We start from the raw sequence: 17,595 nt of genomic DNA on the forward strand, positions 1-17,595 counted from the left end.
GTTTTGTTGGGTTTACTTCTTGAAACAGAAATCAGAAGTGTTTGAAGCATTCAGCAAATTCAAGGCTTTTGCTAAAAACCAGACTGGTTGCAAAATTAAGGCTTTGAGATCAAACAATGGCTCTAAATACCTGTCTGAAAGATTTCAGAAGCTGTGTGAGCAAGCTGGGATTCACCACCAGCTAACAACAATCTATACTCCTCAACAGAATAGAGTATGTGAAAAGAAGAATAGAATAGTATTGGATATGGCCAGATGTATGCTATTTAAAAGTAAGCTACCAAACAAATTTTGAGCTGAGGCAGTGAACACCTCAGTACATTTGCTTAACAAGTTGCCAACTCATACTGTGAAAGAAAAGATACCTTTTGAAGTCTGGTATAAAATCAAGCCAACTGTTTCACACCTAAAGGTGTTTGGCTATGTCTGCTATGCCCATCATTCCAGCAGAAAAAAGAATTAAGCTTGAAAGACGGGTTGTTCCAAGGATTTTTGTTGGTTATAGCAATACCAAGAAAGGCTATAGAGTGTTTAATCCTTAACAAAGAAGATTTTAGTGAGTAGGGATGTAAAATTTGATGAAGAAAAGGTTTGGAGCTGGAATGGTGCAGATGTAAGTTTGATTGATGAAGATCAACTAAACTGTGATTTTGAACCTGTTGAAGAAAGGCCAAACAGTGAAGTTTTTGATGATGTTCCTATGAGAGGCACCAGAACTATTGCTGACATCTACCAAAGATATGATGTTGCAATAGTTGAGCCTTCAGATTTTGAAGAAACTGCCGGGGACAAACATTAGAAGAAGGCCATAGAAGCTGAATTAGAAATGATCCACAAGAATGACACTTGGGAATTGGTGAACAGACCAAATCATAAGAGGGTTATTGGTGTCAAGTGGGTGTTTAAAGCCAAGTATAATGTTGATGGCTCATTAAATAAGCACAAGGCAAGGCTTGTGGTGAAAGGATACAGCTAGCAATATGGCATCAATTTCAAGGAGACATTTGCTCCTGTAGCAAGGCTAGACACAATTAAGCTTCTGTTTGCCTCAACTGCTTAGAAACAATTGAGGGTTCACCAACTGGATGTTAAGTCAGCATTTCTCAATGGTTTCTTCAAAGAGGATATTTTCATTAAACAACCAGATGGGTTTAAAGTCCTAGGAGAAGAGGACAAAGTCTATAAGCCGAAAAAGGCCCTGTATGGCCTTAAGCAGGCACCAAGGGCCTGGTATGATAGGGTTGACACATACCTATCTAGGCTCGAGTTTGAGAAAAGTGTTAGTGAAGCAACACTTTATGTGAAAAGGTCAGAAAGTGAGACCTTGTTTATTGTATCACTCTATGTAGATGATTTGCTAGTGACTGGAAGCAAAGATGAATTGATTAATGAATTCAAAGTGCAAATGCAAGAAGTTTTTGAAATGACAGATTTGGGAGTTATGACATACTTCCTTGGAATGGAAGTGAACCAAACTGATCAAGGCATCTTTATAAGCCAACATGCCTTTGCCTTGAAGATTCTTAACAGATTTTGCATGTTGAATTGTAAAATAGTCAGCACACCAGTAGCTCAAGGAGAGAAGCTGACTAATGTGGAAATCAAAAGAGAGTTGATGAGAAAGAATATCGAAGCCTAGTAGGTTGCTTGCTTTACTTAACAGCAACCAGGCCTGATATTATGTTTGGTGTTAGTCTCCTATCAAGATTCATGCACTGCTGTGATGTTATTCACTTCAAAGCTGCTAAGAGAATTCTCAAATATGTCAAGAGAACTTTGAGCTACGGAATTAAGTTTGAGAAAGGAAATGAGCTTAAGCTGACAGGATACTTTGATAGTGATTGGGCTGGCTCTATCAATGACATGAAGAGCACCTCTGGTTACTTCTTTACCCTTGGTTAAGGAGTTTTTTGTTGGAGCTCAAAGAAGCAACAAACCGTTGTTCAATCTACAGCTGAAGCAGAATACATTGCAGCTGCTGCAGTTGTTAATCAAGCTATTTGGCTTAGGAAGCTTCTATATGATCTTAATAAAGAACAGTTTGAACCAACAGAAATCGGGGTTGATAACCAGTCAGCAGTTGCCATAGCAAAAAATCTAGTCTTTCATGGCAAGACTAAACATTTCAAGACCAAATTTCACTTTGTTCGAGAGGTTGAGCAATCAAAAGAAGTCAATCTTGTTCATTGTAGTTCAGAAACCCAATTAGCTGATATTCTTACTAAGCCACTAGGAGTTACTAGGTTTGAAGCTTTAAGAAGCAAAATTGGTGTTTGTTGCATACAGTCCAATGAGGAGTGTTAAGCATTGGCCTGAAATGCAACAAGAGACCAGCTACAGTTTAGCATGGAGACCAGTAACTCAACATGAAGATCAGCATTGGAGTTGAATCGAATGCTATAACTTCCTTAGTTCATTTTGTTCATTTTGTTCCTATGTAACTTTATTTAGTTTCCTTGTAATTTGTTCACAAAGTTAGTAGAATTAGTTTTTGATTTGAACTTGATGTAATAGCTGATATGTCAGCTTACTTTTGTGTGTAATTCAAGTTTGTATTAGTCATGTATTAGTGGGAGCAATTATGTCATTAGGTAACTGTCCAATTGTTATGTAACTTACATATACATTCAAATTTTAAATGAAATAAGTGTGTGTGAGTTTTCAGTTATCCTTTTGTTGAAACTTTTTTCTCTTCATTTTTTGCTTCGATTCATTGGTCCTTTTTTGCTTTTGTTTTACTTTGTTTTGCTACCAAACTCCCCAACACTTTTCCCATAGTCTTTACTTGCTATATATGGAATAATCTTAGCATTAGGCATTGCCTTCGGCTTTCGTTGAGAAAGGATTATATGAAACTCTGATCCCACGTTATCTCTATCCCTTTCCAACAAGAGCATGACAAAATCAGATTTTTCTTCCTGATTTTTAGCTTTTTCCTCTTGAAAAAATTCAAATCCAACTAAAAATACTAAAAATCAGGAAGAAAAAACTGATTTGTCTTGTTTCTATTGAAAATGGATAGAGAGGACGTAGAATAATAGTTTCATACAATCCTTTCTCGGATTTCATTTTAGTCTTCTTAATACCAACTTCTAACATCATTTTAGTTTTTATTATTATTATTTTTTTGTTAGTTAAGCCTCATTATCTTATTCCTATGTGATTTTTCAGTTCAATCCGAATTAGTTATGCAGCCTCTTTATTTTATACATGGATTGATATACACATACATAAGCAAAATGCTAATAACACAAACACATGCTCTTTATTGTGTAAAATGTATTAATTCTCTCAAAATGCTTTTTATGCTCCAACTCAATAGCAATTTCTTGAGCAAGTTTCACATCGCTGTAAGAGGGCAGTGTTCGTACAGTCTCAAAAGTTCCAAGATGATTCGAAATTTGTTTCAAAAGAGAAGACTCAAGTTAACTTGATTACTCTAGATCGAATCCTAATATAATGCAGAGCAAACAAATTCCATATTGAAAATACTTTTCGTCTCTTTACTAATATCTTTCGTTCACATCAAAAAGAAATATTACATAAGATTAATGTGGAAACTTTGATTCTCAATACATTCTCTCTCTGATTTGCAGATTCAAGCTACTTGAACATGACAGGTTATTGTCAAAGTGGAAGGGGCTCAAGGTTGAAACTATAAGCTAAGTACTTTGAATGAGAATCATGTAACAAATGGTTTGTCTGCGGCTACATGGAAATCAGAATGATAAGAGTTTAGTAGTTTCCCACTAAACCAACCCTAGGTCAGTCATTTTTCTTTGTCCCCCATTTGGCTACGATCATAAGGCCTGCGATATCCATGTTTGAACAGCTTGTTGCTGAAACTATGAAGGGTTGTCTAAAGAAAGAATTATATTTATACAATCAATACATATACATATCATGTTTAGAAAAGACACCACAAGGGAGTCTAGTTTATTGATGATATATTATTAGATTTGGATGATCACTCTTTTGTCAATAAAGTTCATTTTAAACATGACCTTTCTTGACATCATTCAAGAGCTTGATTTTTACGTAAAAGGGTTGGCTTAATTCATCCCAAATAGACATTTGAACCTCGAGCCCAATTAGGTGTGCTAACCCCAGAACTTCATAGGATGCTGCAGAACTGAGTGGGGAAATTTTCTTCAAGAGGGTCAAAGAAGTGACACTTGCACAACACGCTGATGTAGACCGACATGAAAAGAAATCCATTGAACTACATCAGCTGTGACATTGAACCCATTTAGGCTTAAGGACCAGCCACGCCCTAGTTGGCATCAATTTTAGTGGAAATAGCATGGTAATAAAATAACCTTTGCGTTAAAGACAACTTGCAGTTCCTGTTCTATTGACCACAAGTCATACAAATGAAGTTACAGGTCTAATAGTTGTTTAATGATACCAATATTTTATGTTTTAATCTCTTCCTTTCATTAAGAAGAAAGAAACATGCATAGTGTTGTTTCCTTGCATTGCACACAGTACTCTCTCTATCTATATATATGTACATATACAGTGTTAGACATATGAATGGTCTTGTGGTGATATCTTGTTGGTTCCTAGAACTGGTATTACTTTTAGGTAAATGCAAAGGGAAGACAAAGAGAATTTTTCTTATTGGTACTTGTTAGATTTTCCTACGTTTTTGTTTCATGCTAAAGTTTGTAGAAAGCAATCAGTCAGTTGAAGCGAAAGCAACAACTCTGGAAGTGCTCCACTTACTTTTATGTATTCCCCGTTTCATTTGTAGCTTTTTTTGTTATCACACTAAGAGAATGACATACCCAAACTACTTTTAATTTCTCCAATTCCATTTTTCAGTTTTTGATTGTTATATCGTCAATTAAACACCTACATTGGATCATCTAAGGGGAGTATCTAAATTCTTGAATTTGACATTAATTAATCATATTAAGCCTTGGGTTTTATGAATTCTTTGTTATTAATTATTAAGATATGATTTGATGGGAAGATTAAGGTTTTAGAAACTTTGAAATTTCATCATGTTTGAGTCTGATCTTATGTAAATGTGTGGGTTACCTGTGGGGTGTGCCTTGCATTTTTGTGTAAACCAAAGACAAAACAAAATCGACGTCAGGATAAGGAGGAGCACAACTTTGCGACGAAATGACGAACAACGTCCCGACGAGGTGATATGTCACAACGTGGTGACGTTTATTCAACTTAAACCGGGTTTTTTTCCTAGTTAAACTCTAATATATTTTCTCAGCTAAAATCTGATTATTCTAGGGATATTTTAGTCATATATATATATTCACATGAATTTCGACCTATAAAAAGGCCTTAGTAACCTTAGAATTGACATCTTCATCACATTAAGATTAAGAGAATATTAAGAGAGCTTTTAAGGGAATTTCGTGTTTTAGCTAGAGAGCTTTGTTTTTTCGAGGTTTAGGGTGTTCTTGTTTTGGTTATCTTCATATTGCACAATTTCAAATTATTTGCTCATTTAGTGAAATCTACTTTGCCCATGGTTTTTATCCTCTTCAGAGGAGTTTTTCACGTAAAATATTTGTGTTCGATCTTCTCTGATTTTCTTGTTCGTTGTTGATACAGGTTGATCCCAACATTATTTCTAAATTTATTTTAATTAATTTTTTGGTTAAACATTTGTAATGTTTGATTCTTATTGAAAATGTTGATAAAGCTTTAAATTTAAAAGAAAAAAAAGAAAGAATTATTACTCTAAAGAATTTAAAATATTTCAAAATATCTTTGTAATTAGAATTATATTCATTTTGCTTGTGAAATATTCTCTTCTATGATAATTGTAACAATAATCTCAAATAATTTCTTTCTTCTTCTTACTTGTCGATGTATAACCAAATATCATATGCTATAGAAAATTCTTGGAGGTGTTGGGTTTGGCCTAGGAACGAAAGATTAGGTAACTCGTGAATCCAACAAATTAGTTTATGATAATTTATGGAGAAAATTATCATATTTCCACAAGTCAATTAGATGCAAAATCTAAAAATTGACTTTTGCTTATACTTGCACAACAAGTTTTGTTTTTTGTTGGAGGCCCTCTTTTTTTTTTTTAAGGAATTGCTTAGCTGTCTAGTAACAAGTAAGAGTAGTTAATAGTATTAGATATAGATTAAAAAGAGAGAGCAAGAAATAAATAAATAAATAAATTCTACTAATCAATATTTGTGAGCCGACTTTTCCTGTATTCTTGTATTAGATCTAAAGGTATTTTCTTGACCTAACTACAAAGAAGATGAATCGACTTCTTTTCTTTTCTATTCTTGTTTTGCCACTCTATTTTTGTAAATAATGTTTATAATGATTGATGAATCAAAAATTCAATTGTTATTTTTGCTTACCCCTCTCATTTAAAAATTGAAACTTAGGTGACTACTCTATAAACATATGTATATAAAGAGCATATTTCATTTAGCTCTTTCATGCCTAAAATAACTAGTTATTTTAGTTTTTACTAGTGACTTTAACTATAACTTCAACTTTATTTATTAGTCCGAGTAAAATAAGGCTTATTTGAAAATTAATTGAATGAACGAACAATTCATAAAAACAAAACTTTCGATCTTATTTCATATATTTTATAGCTCCTTAACGTGTTAATTATCAATTATTAGTTATTTATATTCATGAGCAATAGAAATTAATATTTAGGATAAATATTAACTTTCTTTTCTCATTTCAAATAAATTGATTTGATTGAAGTTTTTCTATTTGGAATCATCTTAGGTCTAATTCCTATTACTTTAAATGGGTTATTCATAACCTCATATTTACAATATAGACATGGTGATGAGTTAGACTTTGATTAATTAACATACTTTTTTTTTGGATTAGTTAACGTCTCTCTTTTGACTGACCCCTTTAATTTTATAATTTTAATTTAATTAATTTAATAATTTAATTCAAGGAGGTCAATTTTGAATTGTTGTTCAATTTTTTTTTCAGTTTAGTGTAATTTTTGACCTAATAAGAGTTGAATCACACTCTGTAGGATTTGAACCTACGACATTGGGTTTTGGAAACCCATGTTCTACCTGACTAAACTAGAGCGATTCCTTATTATAATAAATAAGATTGTAAAAAAAAAAAGTTTCTTTTATTTTATAATTAACCCCAATATATCGTGCACACCTATAATATCATATATAATTTGATAAAATGATAGACTATGTATGCTTAATTTTAATCAATCTAAAACGACTCTCTTGTTACTATTTAAAAGAGAAGTAATAAGTAGGGATGGCATAATTTGAACCCGTGACATTTTTTACCCAAAACAAATGCGCTACTAAGCTACGCTACATCTAAGGGTGAATCTAGGGGGGCTGGCAGGGGCCCCGATCCCTCCTAAAATGGAAAATTTTTCATTTTAACCCTTTAAAATTTTAAATTAGTAAAGGTAAAATTGCACTTTGGTCTCCTAAAAATGATAAAATTTTGATTTAATCATTTAAAAATTACTTTTTTACTGTCGTAAAAATTATAATTTAATTTCAGCCCCTACTAAAAAAATTTCTTGGCATTTGCCCTGACTAGATCCCTTTCCAATTGGCCTACAATGTCATTGTAAAGAATCGCTATCTTTTTTTCCACAACCTTATTTCATCTATTGGTATATAAAATTATCTTTCCATTTCCTCTTTTTGGTCTCATATCATATAACAACCATATAATGAATAATAAATGAATATTTTAAGCAGGAATTCTTACGCAGTAAGGGACCTATTTTGTTTTGTTATTTTAAGAAAGGGAAAATAGTATTTATCGAATCATTGTACATTTGAATTTTGAATTTTGAATTAGGAATTTTGGGTAAAAATAAACAAATACAAGTGGTCTTTTTATATATGTATTACCATAATGTAATACGATAAAGGAGGATTTTAAATGTGAGATCCAAAAATATATCTTTCCGTAGCACTGGTACTAAATACTTTCTAATTCGATTCTTTAGCGGGTTTATTGATAGAGATCAATCGTTTCTTCCCAGATGCGTTAACATTTCTCTTTTTTATAATTTTAGTTATTGCTACGAGACAGAGCGAAAAAGATTAGATCGAGATACAATCAAATATTTGTGACCACTCTCTCACCCCTATTTTATTTTTATTTTAGTTTTTTTAGAATTATATAAGAATTAGATAAAATAAATAAGGAAGGTAGAACGAAAAAAGTGGACTCAACCTCACTGAAACTTAGGTTCAAGCTCCAATTAAACTACTAGTAGAGAAAAATAGAAATGTGACTAAAATAACAGTATCCTACAAGATACTTAAGAAAAAATGGTGTAACACCCCTAACTTGTATCCATCTCCGGAACAAGATTACAGAGCATTACTAGGGTTTACGGATCAATCAGACAGAAATTTCAAACGTTTCATTACATATTAATATTCCTAATAAAACCAATCAAAATCATATATATTGTCCCTTAAACGAGCCCTTAAGGCCCAAAATACATATTAGAAACAAGTCGAGACCAAATCGGAAACTCAGAGAATTTTTCAGAAATATTTAAAATTTTCAACACTGCAAGGGTCACACAGCCGTGTGGCCAGGTCGTGTGACTCACACAGTCAGGAGACACGCCCATGTCTCAGGCCATGTGGGCATTCAAAATAGGGACATGCAGCCGTGCCTCAGCCCGTGTCCGTGCCCATGTGAGTAAACTAACTTGGGTCACACGGCCAAGTCACACGCCCGTATGCTAGGTCATGTGAGCATACTGACTTGCATTCTTAAGAAGATACAGGGGACACACGGCCGTGTCACCTGGCCGTGTGTCACACACGGCTGAGACACACGATTGTATCTCTACCCGTGTGGATGAAAATAAGTCATTTTCTAAGCCAAATTTTTCACCCAAATTGACATCAACCTAACCTCAACAAAATGCACATCAACAAGCCATAATAACGCATTCAACATAAGCTAAAATTAAGTCTTAAACATGTATTATCACCACATACAACTATTATACCCTTAGGCACTCAATTGATAACTTAAAAACATGTCAACTAAGTAACCAACCTTACTTAATTAACCTATCTAACCAAGTTACCAAAGTTCACTTTAACTTAATTATATACATACGTATATACCTATACTAACATCACAATCATACTTTAATTTCACACCAATATGTATGTTGGTTATATAAACAAAATATTATTCATAATATTTACATAAACTAACTTTGATAAAGTCCGTACAAAAGCCTATACATGTCATATAAACTGTATTGAATGTTTCAAAAACTAATGAGGTAAGCTGGATAGTGTGACATGAGTGTTGATCCGATCGTCCAACCTTCCGAAAATCTACAAAGACATTAAACAACACATATAAGCTTAATGAAGCTTAGTAAGTTCGACAATTAAACAAAATCTTATCGGACCTACTATAACAAGTCAAATAAATAAAATCATTCATGTCAATTCCCTGTCATTCACTGTCAATTTCCTGTCATTCATAACTTCTATTGATAAATACATCCGTATTCAAATCAATATATAAATAAAAATAAATAACATATCTTTCAAATTCATTTAATAAATCACTTTACCGAAATCTTTCCATTCGAAGAACGACTTACGGATAAGAGTACATCGTCCACAGAAGCTCATAAGAGCTGGTTCTCCCGAATACGCCAACAGAAGCTCGAAAGTTGAGCAGAAGCTCGTAAGCTAAACAGAAGCTCGTAAGAGCTGATTCACCCAATTACACCAAACAAAAAGCAAAACATGAGAGTTCACAACAAATACTGAACCCCAGTTTACTTGGGAAAAATGTCATTGTCTCCTTCCAATAGCATCATGCACCAAATTACGAATGTACTCAAATCCCGCGTTGCATTCAAACCGAAATCTAATTCAATATTATAATTCCAACCATAATTCATTTCCAACAATAGAATAAATACATAATACCATTTATCAATTTATACAAATATTAAATTTTTTTAACCGGAGGAACTTACCTGGACTGAATTGTAGTAATTGTAAAAGTTTAAGGATTATTCTGCTATTTTTCCTTTTTCTCGAGTATCTACAAGATCTTGATCTAAAATACAAAATTATGCATTTATTAGCATATATTTCATTTCCAATTCATTTTACAATTAATACCCTTTTATTTTTGAATTTACACAATTACCCAAACTTTTACAATTTTTGTAATTAATCTCATAATTAATTAATCTATCAAATTAACTAATCTTGTAATACCCCCTACCCGTATCCGTCGCTGGAATAGGATACGAGGTATTACCAGATTTTACTGAATTTTTTTTTAAAACTCAATATAACCCCTTTATAAATATCTAATCTTCCTTGCAATTTTAAACCGAGACCAATCCGACACAACCAATCTATTTCAATATATTTTCAAGATAGGTTTATCGTACTCATAAGATAATATCATCACATACCAAAACCAAAATTTGTTAGCCATACCAATGGCTAACTATACATTCATTTCACATTAACATCTACTTCACTAGCTTATACATGCCATTGATTTCCCAAATAAAGTTTCTTTATATACCGAGATCTTGAGGTTGATAGTGTGATGCGTCTCCGACCAAATCCGACCTCCGAGCTCTTAACACTACAAAACAGGGAAAAAGGAAACAGGGTAAGCACTTTGTGCTTAGTAAGTTCATGTAACAAGAATTATACTTACCTAATATTTTCAATACAATGCAATAAACATTCATACACCCATTCCATACATTTTTCCCCTATCATGCACAAACTCAACATTCAAATTAGTCCAATAATTTCCATGTATCAATAATTTATATCATGATCGATGAGCTCATCAATTCTATGATTTTCATTCCCTTGTTATTTTTCCATATTTATCCCGTTAAATTTCTCGGAATTTCGATGGATTTTCAGAGGTACACTTTAGTGTACAAATCCGGTCCGTCAATTCATATTCATGTGCGACATTTCCATTTCGAGAGCACACTCCATGAACCTCATCCTTACAAAGGGATTACCAAAGGCTAAATCCTCAGTAATATAAACTCATAGAGTATTGTCGGGATTACCACCCAAAGCTAAATCCTCGCAACGACAAATACTCTAATGAGCTTGATCCGAATTACCACCAAAGCTAAATTGAGACCCTAATTCACATTACCGTCCGGCTAAATCCATTTTCCACATATTCTTCGGAGGGCTATATCAGATAGGATCACCCATCCGGCTAGATCCTTTTTACCGTCAATTCCTTTTCAGAGATCCATCGAATTTTCCTTCCATTCAACCGGGATTTCTTCCCCTTTTTATCAAATATATCAATGTTTCATCAGTTTTCATATAATGAACATTCAAGTCATATTCACATCAATAACAAACATTTCAGGCATTTAAGAATATAATTCAAGTTACACGAACTTACCTCGACACTTGTTCGTAACCAAAAGTCTACTAATCCCGAACTTTTTCTTTTCCTCGATCTAGCTTTGTATTTGAATTTTCCGGATCTAAATAAATAAATTTAATCATTAATCTAATACTTTTCATGTTCATATGTAACATTCTCTATAATTCCATTATTATTTATAGTGCATTCAAAGTTGTCTCACTGAGTCACAGTCACTAAATTATTTATATCTTGAGCTAAGGAACTCCAAATTAAGATCCGTTAATTTTCCCTAAAACTAGACTCACATGTATTCTTACCATAAAAATTTCATAATTTTTGGTTTAGCCAATAAGTACAGTTTATTCTTTAAAGTTTCTCCTGTTTCACTGTTTGACAGTTCCGACCCTTCTTCACTAAAAATTAATTATCTCATTGTACAGAATTCGGATGATGTTTCCAGTTGTTTCTTCTAAAAATAGACTCATTAAGGATTCTAACCATATAAATTATAACTCATAATAATTTTTTTACAATTTTTAATGATTTTCCAAAGTCAGAACAGGGGAACCCAAATTCATTCTGACCTTGTCTCACAAAATCTATTATATCTCATGATTTACAATTTCATTGCTTACACTGTTTCTTTTATAAGAAACTAGACTCAATAAGATTTAATTTCATATTTTATTCATTCTCTTATTTGATCTCTACAATTTTTGGTGATTTTTCAAAGTTATAGTACTGCTGCTGTCCAAAACTGTTTTAGTGTATGATGTTAATTACCATTTTTCCCTAAACTTTCAATAAATGATAATTTCATCCATGCTCAATTAACCTCTCAATTGAGCTGATTTTCTCAATCAAAACTTTATCCCATCACTTTAAACTACTTTATAAGCTTTGGAAATCAGAATTTTAGCACTAGACTTTAATTCTAAACTTTTCACAATTAGGTCCAACAAATCAATTTCTATTGAAATTACCTAATAAAATCATCTCATAAACAGATTAAAGCTCCAATTTCATCATATTTCATCATAAACTTCCAGAACATATTCATAGAAACTTTCAAATTCATTCATAAAATCAAAAACTAATGAATTTAGTAGTAGGACCTAGTTGTAAAAGTCTTAGAAACACAAAAATTACAAGAAAAAGGCAAGGATTAACTCACTTGGTGAAAAAATTATAAAAAACCAGCTTGAAGAAACCCTTAGGACGTTTTTGGCTGATGGGAATGCAGTAAAATAAAGAGGAATCTAGATAATTTCACTTTAGTCCTAACTTTTAAAGTAAATTTTGCAATATTCCAATTTTACCCTTAATTCTTCAATTCTCCTAATTTTTTTCTCAGCGTATGCCGCCCAAAATATCTTCTTTTGGGATTATTTACAATTTATGTCCCTCCTCATTTAACCATTGAGCTATTTAATCTCCTAGTAACTTTTACACATTTTTCAATTTAGTCCTTTTCACTTAATTGACTACCCAAACATTAAAATTTTCTAACAAAATTTTAATATCATATTACTAACACTTCATAAATATTTATAAAAATATTTTTGACTCGGTTTTACGAGATTGAAGTCTCGATACCTTATTTTTACGCAATTTCTTCAATAATTTCTTTTTCTAACTAACCACTAAATCGGTAAAATTTTTCTATCGATATTTTCATACAATTTTCCTATCATACCAATATTCATGCAAAAATATTAAAATAAATTTCTTTTTAAATCGGATTTGTGGTTACGAAACCACTATTCCGATAACCTTGAATTTGAGCCATTACAAATTTTCTCAATCAATAATCTATCCAAATACTCTACGCCTCCATTCACCCCCTAATAAACCCAAAATTCACTATCAAACCCTAATATTTTAACCTTTTCACAATTTAATCCTAAAATCAATATTTAACAAAATCACTTTATAAAATCATAATACAACATAATCAAAGCTCTAAATCCATGTTATTCATCAAAAAAATCTAATATTTATCGATGAAAACTTCCAAAATTTTTAATAAAATCAAAAACAAAGGTATGGTTTAGTTGGACCTAATTGTAACAATCTCAAAAATATAAAAATTACAAGAAACAGATAAGAATTGAACTCGCATGAAGAAAAATTTGAAGAACCAGCTTAAGCTCTCTTCTATGTTTGTTTTGAACCGAAATTTGAAGAAGAAAATGTATAGAAACTTTCCAATTTCAATTTGTTTTATTTTTTATTTCACCAAAATTACAATTTTGCCATTGATTGGCTTTTTTTTCCTCTTATGCCGCCTCATCCATTAAATTTAGGTACAATTATTACTTAGGTCCTTCTTTTTTTATTAATCAAGCCATTTAATCTCTTAAATATTATAATTAGCAAGTTTTGCACTTTTTTCAATTTTGTCCTTTTAATTAATTAACTATAGAAACGTTAAAATTTTTCAACGAAACTTTAATACTACCTTAATAACACTCCGTAAATATTTTTATAAATATTTACAGCTCGGTTTATAGAAACGAGGTCCCAATACCTCACTTTCTAAAATCACTTGACCTAATAAATTATTATAAAACACAATTACCAATTCAAAAACCTTTTTAAAACTATATTTAACTCGTAAGTATTAAATAATAATATTTACGAATTTACTTGCCGGATTTGGTGGCCTTAAACCACTGTTTTCGACACCACTAAAAAATCAAGTTGTTACAAATAGTATTGCGGTTTTTGTATCAATTTGAAATTTCAATTGTTTCATAAGGTCTTAACAAGACACTTCCTATAAAAAAGAAAGAAAACAATAATAAAGCCACATTTTATACCCAGAACAAAACAAAGCAAAGAAAAAGAAATAAGTAGGCAAATAGAATATTCAAGAGTCCTGTAATGATCAATATAAAGACAACCATGCCAACTTGATTTTTTGGCATTATAATTACAACTACAAAAAAAAAAGCTTTCGAATTTTCACTCTTTTGTGTCTTCATATAAAATTGAATGGAAAGATTAAAAAGTTTCAAACTTTCTATTCCATACATGTTTTAGCTATTAATTAGGTGTTTTTGTTTGAGTTGTATATGAGATAAAATTCTCATATACAGTTCTTTGGGGTCCTCTTAATTTACCTATCTCAATAAAGTCTATGATTGGTTCAAAGAGCATCTCGAAATTTAGGTGATTGCAGATGAGATAACTAGTAATATGTTCCTCCTCATGTTAACATATTTTATTGTCTAGGAAGAATTATGCTTACTTGCTTTTTTGGTACAAGTAGCTACAAAATTTGGTATGACTTTTTTTCTATCATGAAATTGTTACTGAAGCTTTTGCTTCTATTCAATACATAATGACTGAAGCTAACTTTGGTTGGTTAATTCATTAGTTCATCAATGGTCGGTAAGTATGATGACCTTAATGCTGATCCTATACGTATTTCATGTCTATCTCATTGGTGGTTTTAAAAAACCTCGTGAATTAGCTTGGATTACAGGTGTAGTTCTGATTGTGTTGACCGCATCTTTTGGCGTAACAGATTATTCCTTACCTCGAGACTAAATTAATTATTGGATAATCAAAATTGTAATAAACATTTAGAAAGCTATTTCAATAATAAAATCACCTTTAGTAGAGTTATTGCGTGAAAATGCTAATACGAGACAATTCATGTTGACTTGTTTTTATAGTTTACACTTTTTTTTTATCCCTTCCTACGGCAGGCACATGTGCCTAGCCCATACCATATTATTTTTGGAATTTCCTAATAAATTAACGATATTTACCTATGTTTGTCCAAATCAGAAGGATTATCATTCAATATTAATTGAATTGACAGCGATGATACCGTAAACTTCCGAAGACGGTAAACTAAGTGCTTAATGTTTTCTTTATTTAAGTATAAATAATTTGACTAATATTTAATGTATCCATGATATATATAATTTTATACATTAACACGTTATTTAAAATGAAATTAATTGAATTTATTTTTAAAAATTTTACAAAATATATCATTATCTAATTTATTGACAATGCAATCAAATATAATATTAATTAATTAAAGTTTTACAGGGTTTAAGAACAATTTTTTTAAAATATACATTAATTACAAAAGTTTATGGGCAAATATTTCTATTTCAATGCGCAAAGCCAGAATTCACTACCATTTTTAAAACGTTTTGAGATAGTTTCGGATTAAGCCCAAGGTTTTTGGTATGATGGGGCATTGTGCTATTGTCCGAATGGATGCGACCTTTATCCCTCCCGAGCTGTCCATATTTGAGCTTGTAGGCCGATTCCCCAAATGTTCACCCAATAACAAAGCATAACTATTAACGAGCTTCCCTAAAGTCTAACAAAAAAGAATTACCAGTTGGGTTATGGCGGCGAGCTGCAGCTATCCACTGCATGCAAAGGCAAAGGCAAATCAGTAACCTACCAATAGCACAAGTGTCTCCTTTTACTACTACGTGTCTCCATTCCATGTATACTCCAATCAAAATGCTAATCATTTATCTAACCTCATTCTTGAAGGGAAAAAAAAAGAAGAAAAAAAGGCTACGAGAGAAGTGTTTCTCTGTGTTTGAGATAACAAACTGAAGTAACATATTTTCCAGCAAAAAAAGTGAAGTGATCAAATAGCCATGTCGAGTACGGGCGCCGCTGTAGATCCCCGAGATAAGATGAGGGCAAGAGACGTGAACAGGGTGGCCAGAGGTGAGCAAGCTCCTAGGCCGGTCCACGAATATGGCACCGTTTCGGCACCGCCTAGTCCTCAATCCACCTCGCCACCTCCTGCTCGTAAAATAGCTAACAAAGACATGGCTCGCAAGGTTCATGCTTATCTTTTATGAAAATCAATATTTGTTAGTGAATAAATAAATGGGTGATGATAGGATATCGGTGTTGGATAAACATACAGGTGGCGGAGGGAGAGGAGGACGTAGCACCAAAAGCAAGCCACTGTTACGATTCTTACGTTGAATATCATAAGTAAGGTTTAATTTATACAGACGTGGTTGAAATGAGTTAAAAATTAATGAAAATTTAACTGATATCCAAGGTGCATTAAAGAAAAAGGCAAGGATGCTCCCCAATGTGACAAGTTGGCAAGGCATTTCCGGTCACTATGTCCCGATGAATGGGTAAGTAAAAGGGTTTTGTCTTTATTTTGCATAGATGATGATATGCCTAAACATAATTTGTTTATTTAATTAGATTGAAAGATGGGATGAAGCGAGAGCGGTTGGAACCTTCCCTGCCATATGAAGACGAGAATATCATTATTACTACTTGCTTTGTTTTTTTACTTGAGATGATGTGGCTAACTAATTACTATCCTGTAAGATTAGATCAATATTAAATTCGTTTCTTAATCTTAATGGTATCTTTTTAAAAAATTCAAAAGCATTTGGTATTTATAAATATAAATAAAAGAATATATATTAAAATAATTCTGAATCAAATTTCCATTTTATGTAATGATCAGACATGATAATTATAATTTTCATTTGATGTGATATAATAGTGAGATAGTAAGGGTCTTTCTTTCTTACCTTTGAGTATAAAGTAATTTTAAAACTCGTTGTTAATATTAACAAAATTTTTAATTTAGTATCTAAGTTTGATTCAATTTAAAATTTAAATTTGATAATTTTTTAAATTTGGTATTTAAATTTAATTTGATGCCCAAATTTTTAAATGATATAAAAGTTATTAAACATCAATTGTGTTATAAAAATATCCTTAATATTAAAGGAAATTTGTGTTAAATTTTATGCATTGAATTATATTTAAAAACACAAGAGTTTTATACTTTTCAATCGAATAGTGTTTGAAATTGATTATCAACTCTATTCCCTTTCTCAATTATTAAAAAATTAAATATGTTTTAAAGAAAGTTTAAATATTATTATGTACATAAATTTTAATTGATTTTTATAAATATAAAAAAATATGCTCATGATAATGTAATTGATTTAAAAATATTTTAAATTAATTTAATCAAACTTTTAAATAATAAAAATGTAGATGAATGTATACATTTTATCTGAACATTATAATGCTGGACAAATTATTTTAAGGACTCGTTTAATATTTAAATTTTAGACTTTTGCAAATTCAACATGAATTTTATGGGTCAAATTAAGTTATTAGTCCATTTAATTTACAATTATGAATTTTGTTCTTGTACTTGGAAATTTATTG

The 17,595-nt window shown here is 31.5% G+C and overlaps 1 protein-coding gene and 1 pseudogene across 1 annotated transcript; both read left to right on the forward strand.

The window, feature by feature from the left end:
* The first annotated feature begins 1,710 nt into the window (after positions 1–1,710).
* On the forward strand, positions 1,711–15,254 carry LOC128043065 (uncharacterized; annotated as a pseudogene).
* Positions 15,255–15,944: 690 nt separating this feature from the next.
* LOC105793671 (putative cytochrome c oxidase subunit 6b-like) lies at positions 15,945–16,769 on the forward strand. Its single transcript, XM_012622523.2, has 4 exons — positions 15,945–16,220; positions 16,310–16,380; positions 16,451–16,532; positions 16,606–16,769. The coding sequence occupies exons 1-4, from the start codon at positions 16,032–16,034 to the stop codon at positions 16,654–16,656; spliced, it is 393 nt and encodes a 130-aa protein (XP_012477977.1). The 5' UTR covers positions 15,945–16,031; the 3' UTR covers positions 16,657–16,769.
* Positions 16,770–17,595: the final 826 nt, after the last annotated feature.

This window comes from Gossypium raimondii, chromosome 8 (genome assembly GCF_025698545.1).
Source record: "Gossypium raimondii isolate GPD5lz chromosome 8, ASM2569854v1, whole genome shotgun sequence".
Lineage (NCBI taxonomy): Eukaryota > Viridiplantae > Streptophyta > Magnoliopsida > Malvales > Malvaceae > Gossypium > Gossypium raimondii.

Coding starts and splice junctions, on each gene's coding strand:
- LOC105793671 (XM_012622523.2), top strand. CDS start 16,032: ATGTCGAGTACGGGCGCCGCTGTAGATCCCCGAGATAAGATGAGGGCA. Junction 16,381..16,450: donor TCTTACGTTGAATATCATAA/GTAAGGTTTAAT, acceptor CTGATATCCAAG/GTGCATTAAAGAAAAAGGCA. Junction 16,533..16,605: donor CACTATGTCCCGATGAATGG/GTAAGTAAAAGG, acceptor TTATTTAATTAG/ATTGAAAGATGGGATGAAGC.